This window comes from Podarcis bocagei (genome assembly GCF_964188305.1).
Source record: "Podarcis bocagei genome assembly, chromosome: 11".
Lineage (NCBI taxonomy): Eukaryota > Metazoa > Chordata > Lepidosauria > Squamata > Lacertidae > Podarcis > Podarcis bocagei.
The window spans coordinates 47,848,003-47,865,865 of NC_138136.1; the positions used below are offsets into that span (position 1 = coordinate 47,848,003).

General features: G+C 43.7%; 1 protein-coding gene across 1 annotated transcript in view; it reads right to left on the bottom strand.

Annotated features, from left to right (window-relative positions):
- The window catches only part of WDR70 (WD repeat domain 70), a 117,030-nt gene that overhangs the window by 76,465 nt on the left and 22,702 nt on the right, over window positions 1–17,863 (bottom strand). Inside the window, exons 7-9 of the mRNA XM_081212908.1 lie at window positions 17,312–17,445; window positions 13,330–13,483; window positions 10,515–10,591 (exon numbers count right to left, since the gene is read on the bottom strand). Of these exons, the coding sequence (XP_081069034.1) occupies window positions 10,515–10,591; window positions 13,330–13,483; window positions 17,312–17,445 (365 nt within the window). The remainder of the gene's footprint in view (window positions 1–10,514; window positions 10,592–13,329; window positions 13,484–17,311; window positions 17,446–17,863) is intronic.

A 17,863-nucleotide genomic window follows, 5' to 3' on the forward strand; every position in this document is an offset into this window, starting at 1 on the left:
AGATTCCTGCTTTGCAGGGGCTTGGACTAGATGACCCTCGGGGTCCCTTCCAACTCTACAATTGTATGATTCTAGATGCTTTATACATTTATCCCAGTGTTGTCTATCCTGAAAACATGTAGCTCTCCAGGGTTTCTGAAAGAGGTATTTCACATCTCCTGTTGCCTATTTCTGGGAAGTCGGGACATTCCACACACAAATCCTATTATCTAAAATTGAGCTGCGGCACTTTCCTAAGTTTGTGGTGGGAGGGGTTTGTACACTGCAAAGAGCCCCTGGGGGTTGCAGTGCACATCACTTCCACTGTATCTTTTGAAGGATCCTTGCCAGAGGCAGTCAAGAAACTCACTGCCACGGGTACAGGATGAGTTTTGCAGCCAAAGCAGAACTGTACCTGAACACAGTGCTTTACTTCTCTTTACTTCAGATATGAATGACAACCAGGGAAAGAGCAAGTAGTTTGATCTGGTATAAGGTAGCTTTCTATGAAATTGGTCATTGGTATGGAAGAAAGCAAACGGGGGCTAAACCTGCTCCCTTTACCTGGAGATACAGTTCTTGTCTATCTCACAGGAGAGTTGTGAGGTAACATGGAAGGGTACAGGGAAGCATGTGTATACCCCATAATTCCCTGAGAGGTAACAAATGTATTAGAGGGACGTGGGTGGTGCTGTGGTCTAAACCACAGAGCCGATCAGAAGGTCAGTGGTTCAAATCCCTGCGACGGGGTGAGCTCCCGTTGCTCGGTCCCTGCTCCTGCCAACCTAGCAGTTCGAAAGCACGTCAAGTGCAAGTAGATAAATAGGTACCGTTCTGGCGGGAAGGTAAACGGCGTTTCCGGGTGCTCTGGTTTCGCCAGAAGCGGCTTAGTCATGCTGGCCACATGACATGGAAGCTGTTTGCGGACAAACGCCGGCTCCCTCAGCCTATAGAGCGAGATGAGCGCCGCAACCCCAGAGTCGTCTGCGACTGGACCTAATGGTCAGGTGTACATTTACCTTTACTAACAAATGTATTCAATTAAATTAAAATACATACACACACATATATGAAAACCCTAGTTCCAGATGCCATTATTGAGACAGTTCTAGGAAGTTGGAGATAAACATTTTCAAGGAATGCTATTAAAAAAAGAAGTCCAAGTGTTAAGTTGGGTAGCTAAGAGATGGAAAGAGCGAGATCCGGTAAAGGAACTTTCTTACAATAAACCAGCTGCAAGATAAACCACACTACTGGCTCCGATGACAAATCGCAAAACTCAAGACTGCTAAATTTCAAGGTTGGCTGCAATTCCATTTCTGAAAGAGGGGGTGGGGGCAAGGAGAGAGAGGCTAGGGACATAGAACACCTGCTGTGTGGGAATTTAATATCACTCAGCTCCATCTTGCTTATTCACAAAAATAGACATCCCATGTGTGGTAAGAAAAAAGCCAGATAAAAATCGAAAAACCCCTGATGATTCATCTCATATTCCAATTTTGTTTTTACATGAAAGCCTAGGACTTTTAGAACTCTATAAATTATTTTGTTTATTGCTGTGTTTCAAATAGCAGCACTTAAAGATGTTTACCAATTCCCAAGAAACACACATTCATTACTGGTGCAGTCCTAAATATAACCTCACACACAAAGTTTGGAAAATTCCACACTTTCCAGGATTGGATGTGCTGGGGACATGAGTGTATTCTCCTCACTGAGGAGCTTGATGTCATGTCTGGAAACAAAATAGGCCAAATAACATTAAACATTTCAAATATACGAGGATTTTCAACATGCACAAAATCAATGCCCCTCAGAAACATCTAGAAATATTTTTCCACATAAATAGAAGCCAACTTTTCCTGTGAAAAACAGGTAGCACCTATAAACACTTTCCCACTTAATAAAACAACTGCTTACTGTGCATACATTTGTAAGCTGCTATTATTTCCTATAACTCTGACTAGCAAGCTGGTGATAAGTGCCTTTTGTGAAATTTTTGAGGAAATATAGCAGCGTTCTGATTATAACAATGCCCATTTTGCTGTTATAGGAGTTCTTATGCTACTTCACAAGGTAGTTTAATAATAATAATAATAATAATAATAATAATAATAATAATAATAATAATAATAATAATATATTATACCCCGCCCATCTGGCTGGGTTTCCCCAGCCACTCTGGGCAGCTTCCAAAAGAATATTAAAATACTGTGATACATCAAACATTAAAAGCTTCCCTAAACAGGGCTGCCTTCAGATGTCTTCTAAAAGTCTGGTAGTTGTTGTTCTCTTTGACATCTGGTGGGAGGGCGTTCCACTACCGAGAAGGCCCTTTGAAGTTTGTAAACCACTCAAGAAAATCATTTTAATTCTGCTGATAAGGTAAATAAAACAAACAAAAACAAAAACAATTCATTCTGGCTAAAACCTGCTACATTTACATTCCAGTTCTCAGATTTGGGGATGAGGAACCTATAATTGTTCAGTTCTCATCAGGCTCAGGTAGCATGGTTGATGGTCAGAGGATGATGGGAGTTGTAGTTCAGCAATATCTGGAGGGCCAGAGGTTTCTCACCCCTGCTATATTTGGTGAGATATTTGCTGGCCCAGCTGCAGGTTTCTGCGCAGATCTTCACTGGCCCAGTCCAGAAAACAATGGAAGGACTTCAGGCATGATTACATGCTGGAAGAGCTATAAATATTAACGTGCTGAAGTCCGACTTTGTCAGAGATTTTACGGCAGCGCAACTTTTGGGTATTAAAGCCATTGTTAGCTAGGAAAGTCATTATTTGAAATGCTTACAAGGAAAAAAATCAATGGTGAGTAAAAGAGCTACGCATCAAAGTATCTGATTTATTACTAAGAACTTGGGTGGCCATCGATTAAAAACTTACAGACAGAAAGGTACTGAAGGTTCTCCCCAGCCACCACCTAGCAACTCTCAGAACCAGCATCTGGTTAACTTTCAATATTTAAACAGGTGCTGTTTTATTCTGGGCATGTTTAAGTTCATCAGCAACCATTTACAACACTGGAGGGCCCTCAGCTGGTAATGTGAGAAACTAACCTATGCTGAGTGCAGAAGGTTTCGTCTTCCACGCTTGCTGATGTCCAACAGAAAAACATTAGTCTATGTTAAAAAGAAGAAGAAATGAGCTGATGTTGCATTTTAATTTAATACAGCACAGAATAAGCGTACTATTACCACTAGAGCAAAAGCAGGTGGGATTAAACCAAGTTCAAAAGTGACCAACACGTGTGCACTGCAACAGCTGTGCTTGGACCCAGATTTATTCCCCCCCCCCCTTTTTAACGAGTTGCTACGTCTCTCAATTCTAACCCTTAAACATCAAAACAAAAACAAAACAGGTCTGTCTCAGGGACGCTTCGCCATTTCCTTCTCAACCATGTTAGTCTCGCAATTCAAACATATGAGCAGAAGTTTTAGAACACATCAGCTTCTGCCTGGAATCGTTTGATGGCCTAGGATCACTTGATCCTGGGATCATCTGATCCTGATTGGGAACCTGGAAGAGAAGTAACTGGATAGGTACAAAGGTTTATGGCACAGCAACAGTTAGGCTGCATCATTGTTTTGGTAGTGCAATATAGCACCACTATAGAGAGATGTTGTGTATGTGCTGTGTTTGTTACACTGGCAATAGCTGCTGGGCCACAACGCAGGACTGGGGAATCTTTTTCAGCCACATTCCTTTCTGGGCAACTTTCCAAGGGCCATTTGCTGGTGGCGGGTGGAGCAACGAAAGGCAATTTTACCATTGTACAGTAGTCTTGTTTCGACACACACCCCTCCCCGTCCTCCATCCGGAAAAGCAGGAGGCACTGTCAGAGTTCAAGGTCACATACAAGCCTGGCTAAACGACTTGGGGTGGGAAGCAGGACCAGTGAGAGAGGCAGCCTGGGGAGCAAGAGGCATAACCTGGGAAGAGGCCCAAGAGCCACGCAGAGACCCCAGAGGGTTGTATTTGTCTTCTAGGCCCAAGGTGCCCCATACCTTCCACAAGGCACCACCCACTAGTTTTATTACAATATATGAAGACCACAAGAAGCTGCTCAAGTCTTGGCCCATGGTTCAGTTCTGCTGCTGAAGCTAAGGGTGCCTGATGTTACAAGCTACCTGAATGGGAGGTAACTGGGAAATTCTATGTACGCCCCTTAGAAAAAAGTAGGGTGTAGCATAGCAATCAGCAGTTCGAGCTACAAATCTGAAATTCTCCCAGTTGAATTTCACCTCTGCCAGTGAGCTCACCAGGTGGCCTTAGACAAACTGTTCCCTGTGAGCCATTCTCTCTATCTGCAATACAGGGACTACAACTCCTTACAGGCAAGGACAGCAGACAACGTAATTTGGACATTGCACAAAGCGCTATAAATGCTGACAACAAACACACACAACACCCCTTCACTTGTTAAGTTTCCCCTTCCGCTGTTTTTGTGAGAGAGTATGGATCTTTGCCATATGGATGAATTTTCTGCTCATCTGAAATGGCAGCCAATTTAAAATAATGGCGAGAGAAAAGCTTACAGAATATGGACCTTAAAGACTTCTGTTTCCAAACAATTTGCACACATTTACCCTGCTTGAAGGGACGCGGGTGGTACTGTGGGTTAAACCACAGAGCCTAGGACTTGCCGATCAGAAGGTCGGCGGTTCGAATCCCCGCGACGGGGTGAGCTCCCGTTGCTCGGTCCCTGCTCCTGCCAACCTAGCAGTTCAAAAGCACGTCAAAGTGCAAGTACCGTATTTTTCGCTCTATAACACGCACCTGACCATAACATGCACATCATTTTTAGAGGAGGAAAACAAGGGAGAAAACATTCTGAATGAAACAGTGGATGTATCATTTTTGTGCTTCATGCTGTGGCCACAGACATGTGATCTGATGGTGAATTTGGGCTGACCCAATGCAAAGATCCTGAGGATCCATGTGAATCCATGCTTTGTAACCACGTTTTTGCACCACTGCAGCCCCAGGCAACAGTGGGTGCGTGATTTTTGGGGGGCAGGCTGTAGCCATGGACATGCTCTGTTCTCTGATGGTGAATTTGGGCTGACCCAATGCAAAGATCCTGAGGATCCATGTGGATCCATGCTTTTTAACCACATTTTTGCACCATTGCAGCCCCAGGCAACAGTGGGTGCATGATTTTGGGGGGGCAGGCTGTAGCCATGGACATGCTATGTGCTCTGATGGTGAATTTGGGGTGACCCAGTGCAAAAATCCTGAGGATCCATGTGGATCCATGCTTTTTAACCACATTTAAGTGGGGAGGGAAGGAAAAACACAGAAGGGACAAGGAGCACGAGAGGGGTGTGCAGAGAAGCAGCTGGCTAAGAATGTAGGAGTGGGGTATAACGGGAGGGAGGAAAGGAAGGCAAAAGTTTCCCACCCACCCAAGCCAGCCAGCGCGCTCTCTCTCTCTCTCTCTCTCTCTCTCTCTCTCTCTCTCTCCCACCTGCATGTTTTCCGGCTGGAGCACGGAGAGGAATTAGAAGGAAGGACGCTCTGCTTTCCCCTCTTCTTGCCTGGAGGGGAGGGGCTTTCCCTGCTCTTTGTTCCATTTGAGCAAACACAGCAACGAAACAGAGGAGGGTGGGCAGTAAGACCCTGAGGCAGAATGCAGGAAAGCAGCAGCTTCCTCTTTTCAGGTTTCCCTTCTCCTAGACGCGCGATTTGATTTTTGTCTGATTTTTGCCCCTCCACTCCGGACTGTCTGCTCGAGGGACCACACATTCACTCAATAACACGCACAGACATTTCCCCTTCCTTTTTAGGAGAAAAAATCTGTGTGTTATAGAGAGAAAAATACGATAGATAAATAGGTACCGCTCTGGCGGGAAGGTAAACAGCGTTTCCGTGCACTGCTCTGGTTCACCAGAAGTGGGTTAGTCATGCTGGCCACACGACCCGGAAGCTGTAAGCCAGCTCCCGCGGCCAATAAAGCGAGATGAGCGCCGCAACCCCAGAGTCGTCCGCGACTGGACCTAATGGTCAGGGGTCCCTTTACCTTTACTACCCTGCTTGAACATCAGAGGTACTAATTCATATTGCACTGGGGAGGGAGTACTCCTGTTGAAGTTTCAGCCAATTAGCCCTACCCATTTCTAGAATACTCCATTTCAACTCCCATTCGGGTTCTCTCTCTCTCTCTCTAACCATCATTCAACATTATGCTGTCACTCAGCATAACCCCAAATTGTTTGTCAGCAGTCCAGCTTTAACAACATAGCCATCACAACGCAACATAGGTACTGTAGGTGTGTATGTGGCTGTGTGTGTGCATCTATGCACACACACCTGCCTGCTCCAAGACTATTTGATATATGTGACCCAAATGCTAGCCAGTTCCTGTTTGTTTTCTGTTGCCTTATTAAACATTAGCTGTCGTTATATTTCTGAAAACAAGATAAAATTGATTGTGTCCTTCAAAACAAAAGCCACATCCCATAGATTATAGGTTATAATAATAATAATGAAGCCTAATTTGCTGGAACAGTAACCGCATTAACTCAAGGAACATTGTAAGTAGGCATTTGTTTCCATTAGCCCCTCTGAGAAAAGACTGCCAAGAAAAATAGAGACTTTGGGAACAACTCTGAGATTTCGATTCCTGTGGCCGATGGAAACCAGAAGCCTTTGCCGTGTTGAGACTAGTTCCCTGGGAAAAGTGAGAACTGATTTTTAATGTTTGAGCACCACCCAGTAGCCAGCATATGAAATAACACTCCTCATATAGGCTTCAATGGTAAAGAAACTTACACATAGTTGACACACAAAATGGAAGGTATATAGTGCCTCATCCTGTATGAATTAATCAAAAAATAATATGCAATACTCAGTTTGAATATAATGAAATGCCCAGATGAAAAAGGGAAGTCCAATTTGTTATCAATCAATTCTACGCCACTTCCAGGGCTAGGGCAGCAGCAGTTGGTGTGAAAATTGTCTGCAAAGGCAAATCCTCAGCTCAGGGCTAAAGGAATAATACACTATGAATATATAGTAAGGTTAATTTGCCCTTGCAGGTATAGCATGCAGGTACAGACAATGCTGTTCAAACTGCAGTAACTGCATTAATAACCAGGATATGAAACTAGGCTTATCCATAAACAAAAACTCAAAAGGGGAAAACATTGTTTTGTTTTTTACATTGATCTGGTTTGCATGACCTGCTGAAGTATTTCTTGGCTACGGCTCATGCTTAGGTTCAGCGTGGTGCAGGAGTAAACAGTCCCAGGAAAGACCGAAGCAGCTGCAAGCATTTCTCTGTGGTACTGGTAAGCCATAGCTTGGCTGAATGTGCTGTGCAGACCAGGCCACAGATTCAGGCAGTGGTGAAAATGGAGAAGTAGGGAGCCAAAGTAACTGCAAGTTGCAGGCGACCAAATCACATCATTTTAATAAGGAACCTTACAGCCCTCTGCAAAGGACTGAGCAAAAGACAAAGAGTAAGTTTAGCTATTAGCTATCTATCTATACAAACGCACACAAGAACACACATTCAGAACTTGATTATTCTACTTTGTCCCATATGAAGATATAACTGCAATGAAAGCACAGCACTGTGGGAACCAGAGAGATGCTGCACCATGTATACAGCTTACACGCTAAGTCTTGGGCAGACCAGCTTCAGAAATAGCCACACTCTGTAACCTTTGACCCAAGACCTTTTATAAACTGCAGCCTTAATGCTCTTTCTGCTGTTGATTATACCTTCCATATAAATGTCAACAAGTAAAATGATAGAATTGTAGAGTTGGAAGAGAGTCATCTAGTCCAACCCTCTGCAATGGAGGAAACTCAACTAAAGCATCCATGACAGATGGCCATCCAACCTCTGCTTAAAAACTCTCCAAGGAAGGAGAGTCCACCACCTTCTGAGGGAGTCTGTTCCACAGCTGAACAGCTCTTACTGTCAGAAAGTTCTTCCTGATCCTTAGTTGGAATCTCCTTGAAACTTGGATCCATCGGTTTGTTCCTACCCTCCAAAGCAGGAGAAAACAAGCTTGCTCCATCTTACACGTGAAAGCCCTTTAGATATTTGAAGATTTGACTAAGAACGATAGTTTGTATCCAACCAGTGTCTTGCCAACTGAAAGTTTTTTTGATCAGGTGGAGGCTTCTGTCAGTAGAATAGGAGCCAAGGCAATTTTCGGGTACCTCCGCCCTCCCCAAAATCTGCTCCAGAGTTTGAGAACCCTACACAGAACAATGCCAGAGGTGTTAGAGTGGATTGCAGGAGGAAGGGGACTGGCTCTTTCACTTGCAGAAGGCTCCACTGAAGCCATCATGGAAGGACACCCATTGGCTAGAACCCATGGGATGAATCCTAAGTTTCCGCACTCCTAACAAAGTCTTTGCATCCAATCCTATTGTTTCCCAATTCTCATATTATTTTGACTAAGTATCAGATCATTTGCAGCTTAGAAGACATGGCAACATGCCTCCTTGGCAAAAAAAAACCCAACACCCCCCCTTCAGTATACTGTTTCTTCCAGCAGTGTTTGGACAGATCCCTGCATAGGGCACAGCTAATTTCTGAGCAAGAACATTTCACTCCAATTAGTACGGAAAGTAGCTCTGTCACTGTGACAAATGACTACTGTTAATCTATAAAAGGTCTGTTATGATTTTACATTTTTGCACCTTAAGTCCCAATTCTTGGCACAAGAGACACTTGCTGCTAGCAGAGAATAGTTTCAAATACCTTTCTTATTAAGTAATGCAATTTAGTGTCTTTGGAAACATAATTATACATCCATTTATATCACTGCTCCCATGTATTTTAGTCACTTTATCAGGATAGCAGTTTCAACATTAAGCGTTCCCTGAACCCATATTTGGTATAACTGCTAAAGACATGCTTATACGGAGAAAACAGGAAAGTCTGGACTATACAATTTCTTATTTTTCACTGTCAAGAGCAGTCCTGCTAAGAAAAATGTCCACTTTTTAAAAAGTGATGGAATAGAAAAATACTTTACTACTTGTAATCCTAAGAGAAAGAAGTTATAAGATCTAATCTTAGCAGCTATTGAGATGTTAAACTTTCCCCTCACTTTCTGTGCTTGGAACTGAAATATTTTTGGGTGGAATCCAACGTAGTGCTAAGTCTTTCATTCTGTCAGAACAAGGACTTCTCCTAGAGCAATACAATGTTCTCCACCTCTCCTCCCCCTATGAGCCCATTAAATCGGTTCTAGGGGTTCCCTCAACCCTATGGAGCAGACCTGGGGATGGTGTGGGACATGCATAGATAGGAGGAATGGGGGGAGAAGTCCTGTTGTGCAAGTGGATATTCTTGCACTACCAGGGCACAGCAGATGCTCTTTATATCTGAATTTTAAAAGAAGAGGTACTCCAAACACACTCAGTTTTGTTATTGACTTATAACAGTCACCTCAAACTTTTCCATCACTGTATTTTAGGTATTTAGCTTTTCAGAAATAGTGATTCCTGGACACAGGGCTGCCTCCTTCATTTTAATGGACAGAGCATCCTTTTGCACACTAGTAGTGGTACACACCACTGAAGCTAAACGAAGCCCTTGAGAACAGGGGAGTTCCATGTGTATATTGGAGCTAATATGGGGCTCCAGGTTGGGGAAACCATCTTTAAAAACACACACACACACGAATTCTCTCCAGACATAACTGCAAAACATGGTTAAAATGAGCTTAAATATTATTTTAGCATTGTATTTAGTTGGCAAACCAGAATCCAACCCTCTTCGGGTTTTATGCTCCTCGAGTGAGGAGGAAAACAGGGACATGCAGGTACCCCTCCTTTGCACAACCACCCTCCATGCATTGGAAGCTGAATGCCTGCAAGAGGAAACCTTCTCTACTTCAATTGACATTCATTCATTCACACACACACACACCAACCAAAAGGAAAGTGTTGGGAATAGGCAACACAAAACAGAGGGGTGGGGTGAACAACTGAAGAGCACTTCAGAAAGCAGGGTTTTCAAACTATGATTTGGACTAATGGTTGGAATCAAGAAACCATGGTTTTGAAATGATAAACCATGGTTTTAAGTTACGGCTCTCACACTGCTCCCATGAGCTCCTACATCACAGAAGCAAGGGCTAAGTGGGTGGAGAAACAAAGCAGAGAAACCAGGCTTGGCCTACAAATTTCTAATAATAATAATAATAATAATTTATTATTTATACCCCGCCCATCTGGCTGAGTTTCCCCAGCCACTCTGGGCGGCTTCCAATCAAGTGTTAAAAACAATACAGCATTAAATATTAAAAACTTCTAAACTCGAGCCTTGCCTTGATGCAATGTCTGAGCTGCACTTTATAAGTTAAGGGCTACAATCTATGAGGAATTTTTAAGACGGCTTCAGAGTACAAATACTGATAATGCAGCTTAGACACCAGGTCTAGTTAATCCTTGACCTCTATAATAAATTCTGCCTAGTGAATGACTGAGTGGGAGGAATCCAGCACAGAAATAGAAAGCCAAAAGAGAAAGCAAAGTCTGGCAGCAACACTCACCCATCATTGGAACATGTCAAAAATTCCTCCTTTATTTTGGGATGCCAACATCCTGAATTCAGCATCGCTGTGTGTCCCTAGAAAAAGGGAAGCAAAGGTGTGCATATTAAAACTCCAGGCAGAATTTTTTTTAAAAAAATTATTTTTATTATTTATACCCCGCCCATCTGGCTGGGTTTCCCCAGCCACTCTGGGCGGCTTCCAACTGAATATTAAAAACAGTACAGCTTCAAACATTAAAAACTTCCCTAAAGAGGGCTGCCTTCAGATGATAGTTGTTTATTGCTTTGATAAATAGTTGTTTATTGCTTTGACATCTGCTGGGAGGGCGTTCCACAGGGCAGGCGCCACTACCGAGAAGGCCCTCTGCCTGGTTCCCTGTAACCTTACTTCTCACAATGAGGGAACCGCCAGAAGGCCCTCGGTGCTGGATCTCAGTGTCCAGGCTGAACGATGGGGATGGAGACGCTCCTTCAGGTATACTGGACCGAGGCCATTTAGGGCTTTAAAGGTCAGCACCAACACTTTGAATTGTGCTCGGAAACGTACTGGGAGCCAATGCAGATCTCTCAGAACCGGTGTTATGTGGTCCCGGCGGCCACTCCCAGTCACCAGTCTAGCTGCCGCATTCTGGATTAATTGCAGTTTCCGGGTCACCTTCAAAGGTAGCCCCACATAGAGCACGTTGCAGTAGTCCAAGCGGGAGATAACTAGAGCATGCACCACTCTGGCAAGACAGTCCGCGGGCAGGTAGGGTCTTAGCCTACGTACCTGGTGGAGCTGGTAGACAGCTGCCCTGGACACAGAATTAACCTGTGCCTCCATGGACAGCTGTGAGTCCAAAATGACTCCCAGGCTGCGCACCTGTTCCTTCAGGGGCACAGTTACCCCATTCAGGACCAGGGAATCCCCCACACCCACCCGCCCCCTGTCCCCCCAAAACAGTACTTTTGTCTTGTCAGGATTCATCCTCAATCTGTTAGCCGCCATCCATCTTCCAACAGCCTCCAGGCACTCACACAGGACCTTCACCGCCTTCACTGGTTCTGATTTGAAGGAGAGGTAGAGCTGGGTGTCATCTGCATACTGATGAACACCCAGCCCAAACCCCCTGATGATCTCTCCCAGCGGCTTCATATAGATATTAAAAAGCATGGGGGAGAGGATGGAACCCTGAGGCACCCCACAACTGAGAGCCCAGGGGTCTGAACACTCATCCCCCCCCACCACTTTCTGGACACGGCCCAGGAGAAAGGAGCGGAACCACCGTATAACAGTGCCCCCAGCTCCCAGCCCCTCTAGACGGTCCAGAAGGATGTTATGGTTGATGGTGTCAAAGGCCGCTGAGAGATCCAGCAGAACTAGGAAACAGCTCTCACCTTTGTCCCTAGCTCGCCGGAGATCATCAACCAGCGCGACCAAGGCAGTTTCAGTCCAATGGTGAGGCCTGAATCCCGACTGGAAGGGATCCAAATGGTCCGCATCCTCCAGGCGTGCTTGGAGTTGTCTGGCAACCACCCGCTCAATCACCTTGCTCAAGAATGGGAAATTTGAGACTGGGCGATAGTTGGCCAAATTGGCTGGGTCTAAAGATGTTTTTTTAAGAAGCGGTTTAATGACCGCCTCTTTCAGCGGGTCTGGGAAGGCTCCCTCACAGAGGGAAGCATTCACCACCCCGCAGAGCCTATCGCCCAGCCCTTCCTGGCTCGCTTTTATCAGCCAGGATGGGCAAGGATCAAAATTATTTTTGTTGCCTTCCTTTCTTGACATTTCAGTTGGCAAGTACCAGGTACCCTCATTATTAAATACAATGATGTGTTCTGCAAACTGTTTCATCAACAGCCCACATCAAAGCTACAATACACAGGTATTTTACATTTAAGAGTTGTCAACTTTTCCACCCCAAGCTGTACCTTCTTTCATCTCTGCTTATTCCATTTCAACATCTCTATAAAGCACTACTACTAGTAGTATATATAAATCACTACAACTATACAGGTGTCTCCCTGCTAACATGGGGGTTACGTTCCTGGGTGCCACGTGTATACGTGAAATCGTGTATAGTGGGGAAACCATCTAAAAAGCCTGTAAGACCCTCCAATTGCCTCCAAACCTCCTTCCTCAAACTTCAACTCTCAACAGGTCTCAAAGGTTGGTGCAAAGCCTCCTGGGATTGCTAACCATTTTCCCACTCTTTTCACGTCATTTTTGCACTTTTCCTGCTCTTCTCAGGCTGTTTTTGCCCTTTTCACACCCTTTTGCAGTTGTTTGATTACAGTGGTAGCTCGGGTTACAGACGCTTCAGGTTCCAGACTCTGCTAACCCAGAAATATTACCTCGGGTTAAGAACTTTGCTTCAGGATGAGAACAGAAATCAGGCTCTGGCGGCGTGGCGGCAGCGGGAGGCCCCATTAGCTAAAGTGGTGCTTCAGGTTAAGAACAGTTTCAGGTTAAGAACGGACCTCCAGAACGAATCAAGTTCTTAACGTGAGGTACCACTGTATTTCCTGGCAAACGTGCCAGGACTGTGTAACTAATCTGTATTAAGCTGGTTCCTTTTAATGCAGGAGCAGGGACACTTTTTCACCCCAGAGGCCTCACTCCCTTCTGGGGGCTGCATGCCAGTGGTGGGAGGGGTCAAAGGCAATAGTGAGTGGAGCAACAAACGTGCCCAGCAGAATGGTTTCCACATGCTCCTGCAAGTTCCTCACTATCCTTCATTCAGACGAGCAAGAAGCATTTCCTTAGTCTCCACTGAGAACAGGGAAATGGTATGGAAAGTCACACTGCTCAAGTTAAGCATTCTTTTGCTTACCTTGGTGTTTGCCATGTCTACGATGTACTGGTCTCCTTTTACACACTCCATTACAGGGAAGCCATCTCTGTCAAGGACTTTGGCTTGGGAGTTGCCGGCAACAACAAGAATGACATCCCCTGTGCTGCTGTACTGCAGAGACTTGATCTGGTGGCTAAAAAATTAAGGGATGACGTTTCAAACAGCATTACGTTTACACTGTGTCAGAGCACTGGAGGGCTGTGCTCGTTTTAGAAAACATAAAACGAAGTAATGTTTGCCACCACTTTTGTACCAGGAAATAGTACTTCATTGGAAAGCAACCCGCTAACAAAATAACCTGGATCATAAATAGTAAGATCTATCTACTTGAACGTAGCTACACTGACCGTAATCCAATGAATGTTTCCTGTGGAAGCTCCCAGCACCAAAGTTCCCCAAACTTCTTTCAAGTTGAATACTTTGAAGGAAAGAAGTTTGCTTTCTAAACTCAAACGAGCTTCCAGTGGGACTGAAGACTCTAGTACACATGTGAATCCCTGGATTTCAGCCAATAACAATATAAATCTATGCAATGCAATTAACACACACAATTAGAGTCATGTTAATAGACATCTGCTGTTTAGTGAAGCCCACAGGATGATGGAAACCTAGTTGCATATCCCTGTGGACAGTTAATTCACTCCCTAGCTTAACCCACCTGCATGTAGACAAGACTGGACCCCAAATTAACACAACAGCAATTCAAAGGGACAAACAACAGCAAATGCATCATAAGCTGTGAGACCCAAAACCATATTAAAAAGCTAACCTGCAATCTCAATAACCATTTGTTTAGGCTCCTCTACCAACAGATGTCAAATTACATATTATGTACGTCGCTATCACATTACTAATTCTCAATTCATGTCACAAAATATATACATTTCTTCTTCCCAGAATTGCAGGCTGACATTTGGGGCAGTATCCAATAAAGTAGTTCTGCTAGCACAAGGATTTCTGCTTGCTCAGCGCAACTTACTCTCCCCTCTCCTCTTCCTGTGCCCCTGCCGAAATCTGAGGGGAAACCCAGAACAGATTTTTTTTGGGGGGGGAGGGAGGGGAAGTTCATTTGTGCTGTGTACCACCGTTTGTGCCAATTGATTCAAGAATGGAAGTCACTATTCTAGGCCAACTAACTGAAATCAAAATTGTTTTATCTTGGACTTGCTCCTAACAAGCATAATTAAAAAAGAACTTCCCAACAGTGATCCAACAAGACGAAGGCCAGATCTCAATGGCAGAGCCCATGCTTTGTATGCAAAAAGTCCCAGGCTGCGTCCCTGCTAGGCCTGAGGATGACTACACCTAGAGATGTTGGGGATCCACTGACAGTCAGATGTTTTGAACCACAACCCGCTTTCCCCCCTTCACTATTGGCTACATAGGCTTGGGCTGATGGGAGCCACTCTCCACCTTGCGTAAATTTAATTTGTGTGATCACAGCCAGTTGGCTGCCAAGTGCATAAACCTGTGATTGCACAAGTTAAATGCTTGCAAGTTGTGAGTTTTTAAAAACCCTTTCCCCCCTTAAAAAGCTATGTATAAAAATATATGTTTTCATGCTTAATTCCACCACCCCCTCACCAGTTTTCCAAACTTAAGAAAAATGTAGAATGAAGTCAGCTGGACTAGCCAAGTTTTGGCACAGGATGCTACTCATCTTATACCCGCCAGACGAATTTAAAACCATTAAACCAAGATTTAATGTTGACATTAAGTACAGACAATGCAAGCCCTAAAGGTCTCATACATTGCCATATTCATTTACTGAGCTTTCCCCTCTTGGAAGGCGCTCCTGCAATGCTACCAAAGTGTTCTTTGGTTCAACAAGAAATTTGAGGATTTGGTGTGAAAATGTTGCTAGAATAAAGTGATGGCAATCCACATTCCTCCACTACAATACTAGTACATGTGGCTCTGCTCTGGTATCATGAGAACTGTTTCACTAGTAAAGGTAAAGGGACCCCTGACCATTAGGTCCAGTCATGACCAACTCTGTGGTTGCACGCTCATCTCGCTTTATTGGCCAAGGGAGCCGGCGTACAGCTTCCGGGTCATCTGGCCAGCATGACTAAGCCGCTTCTGGCGAACTAGAGCAGCGCATGGAAACGCCGTTTACCTTCCCGCCGGAGCGGTACCTATTGATCTACTTGCACTTTGATGTGCTTTCGAACTGCCAGGTTGGCAGGAGCAGGGACCGAGGAACGGGAGCTCATCCCATTGAGGGGATTCGAACAGCTGACCTTCTAATCGGCAATCCCTAGGCTCTGTGGTTTAACCCACAGAGCCACCCGCATCCCCGTTTCACTACTTAAGTCCAAAGAGGGTCTTCCATCACACAACTGACCCAAAAATATTTAAGTGTTCATTCAGAAGCTTATGCAGAAGATGAAAGCAAGCCCCCAAATAGGGGTAGAGATCTTGTGGCCCTTTAGATGTTGCTGGACAACTCTTGCTATTGCTGACCATCGGGCATGGTGGCCCTAGTATAAAAGAATACAGACATCCTCACCTCCAGTATAGAAGAATGGAAATCCATTGTAACAAGTACGGTACAGTGTCAGATGCAAAGTGGATGAGGAAGCAACCGTTCCTCTCCTGAAGATTATTTCCCAAACAAACCATGTCTTGCATGAAATACAAGCCTGTGCTACCGAGGGAACCACAAAAACCAAAAGCTTTCCCTTAAGGAAAAAAGATTGCAGGCCTATGAACGAATCCTCCTAACTAGCTGGGCCATAGAAAACCCTCTAAATGCCCATGAAAAGGATCCCACAAATGAAAAGCACATGGTATGAACTTGCATCAGATTTATCAGAACTACTGCTGTTATAATTATTTCACTTTAAAAAAAAAATACTCAAGTAAATGCAGTGCGTTTGCTTACTCTTTTAGCTTAGGCCTTTTTATATATATTTTTTTCTAAATTGACAAGTAAATAAAGCAGTAAAGATTTATAATATCAGATCTTCGGGTAAAAGGAGAGGCAATATGTACTCCGCCAAGGAGAGCTGTGTCTGAAATGTTTAGTAGCACTCAGGGTGGATTTCATTTAAATCACTCGTCAGTAAGACTAGATTTAAATCATTTTTTTTACAGAAAGACTCATTCTTGCTGGTATAATCTTAATATTTACAAACAGATGAAGGTTTCATTTTTTTCAATGATAAATTTTCAGAGTAGTTTTTACAGTTATATCAAAAATTACTGATTTGGTTATACTATTGGAAATACATAGACAGATAATTGTGAAATTATTGTGAGGTTTAACAAGTTATCTGTTTATATTTGGACAACTTTTCTGCTGTATTTTATTGGAAGGAGAAAAATAATCATTTCCTTAACAACAATTTAAACAATTTATTTAACTAAAACAATAACATTATAGCATATGTATCCATGTTTAACTGATGTGGTTAAACATTAAAAAAAAAACTTAGACTGAAAAACTTAAAATAAATCCTTATTTCCTGATGAATAGTCTTTGGAGTATAATGTAACTTAAATAGAAAACTATCTTTAGAAATATTTTTCCTCCAAAAGCATTTTATTTAAAAACTCTGATTAAAATAAAAAAATGATTTAAATACAAAAATCCGAATTAAATTTAAAATAATCCATTTTTAATATATAGTTTTTTAAAAAATCATTGATTTTTATCCACCCTGGTAGCATTTCTTCAAACTTAGTTCGGCAGCTATGAGAACTGCAACAAGTAATTTTTGAAAAGATGTTCCAGACTCTACCACCAACCTAGTAGTAGTGATCAAATACAAGATGCACCACCTCAGATTTTTGCATTGTGCTGCCCGAGGCAGATGGGAGTTGTAGTCCAACAACATCAAAAGGGCACCAGTTTGTTCAATACTGCTACATAGCATTGCTATTAAGTTGTTCTAAGACAGGAGCATTGCTGATGTAAGTTTGGAGGGAGTTGGGAGAGAGAAACATCAGGATGTACCATTCACATGGTTGCAAAGATCGAAAAGCTTGAAGAGATGCATCCATTCCAGCAAAATCCCAAAATCTAACATCATAGTCGTAGCCTCCAGTTATCAAACGGGCACCCGAGGGATCCAGTCCTAAAGCAGAGACCTAGAAAGCAAAGCAAACAAATCAAACAAACCATTACCTGAACATCCAATGAGAGATCCATTTAGCTTTAAGCCTTTTGATGTAATATTTTAACTACAGTGGTGCCTCGCAAGACGAAATTAATTCGTTCCACAAGTTTTTTCTTCTTGCGAGTTTTTCGTCTTGCGAAGCACGGTTTCCCATAGGAATGCATTGAAAATCAATCAATGCGTTCCTATGGAGACCGTCCGGGGACAGAGGGGAAGCGCCGCGCACCTTCCTCTCTGTCCCCAGACCTGTTTAAAGCAAGGGGCGGCGGGCAGAAGATTGCTTCTCCCCGTTGCCTGCCCCGCAATCTCCGGGGACAGAGGGGAAGGCACGCGCGCCTTCCCCTCTGTCCCCGGACCTGTTTTAAAGCAAGGGAAGGGGCAGCGGGGAG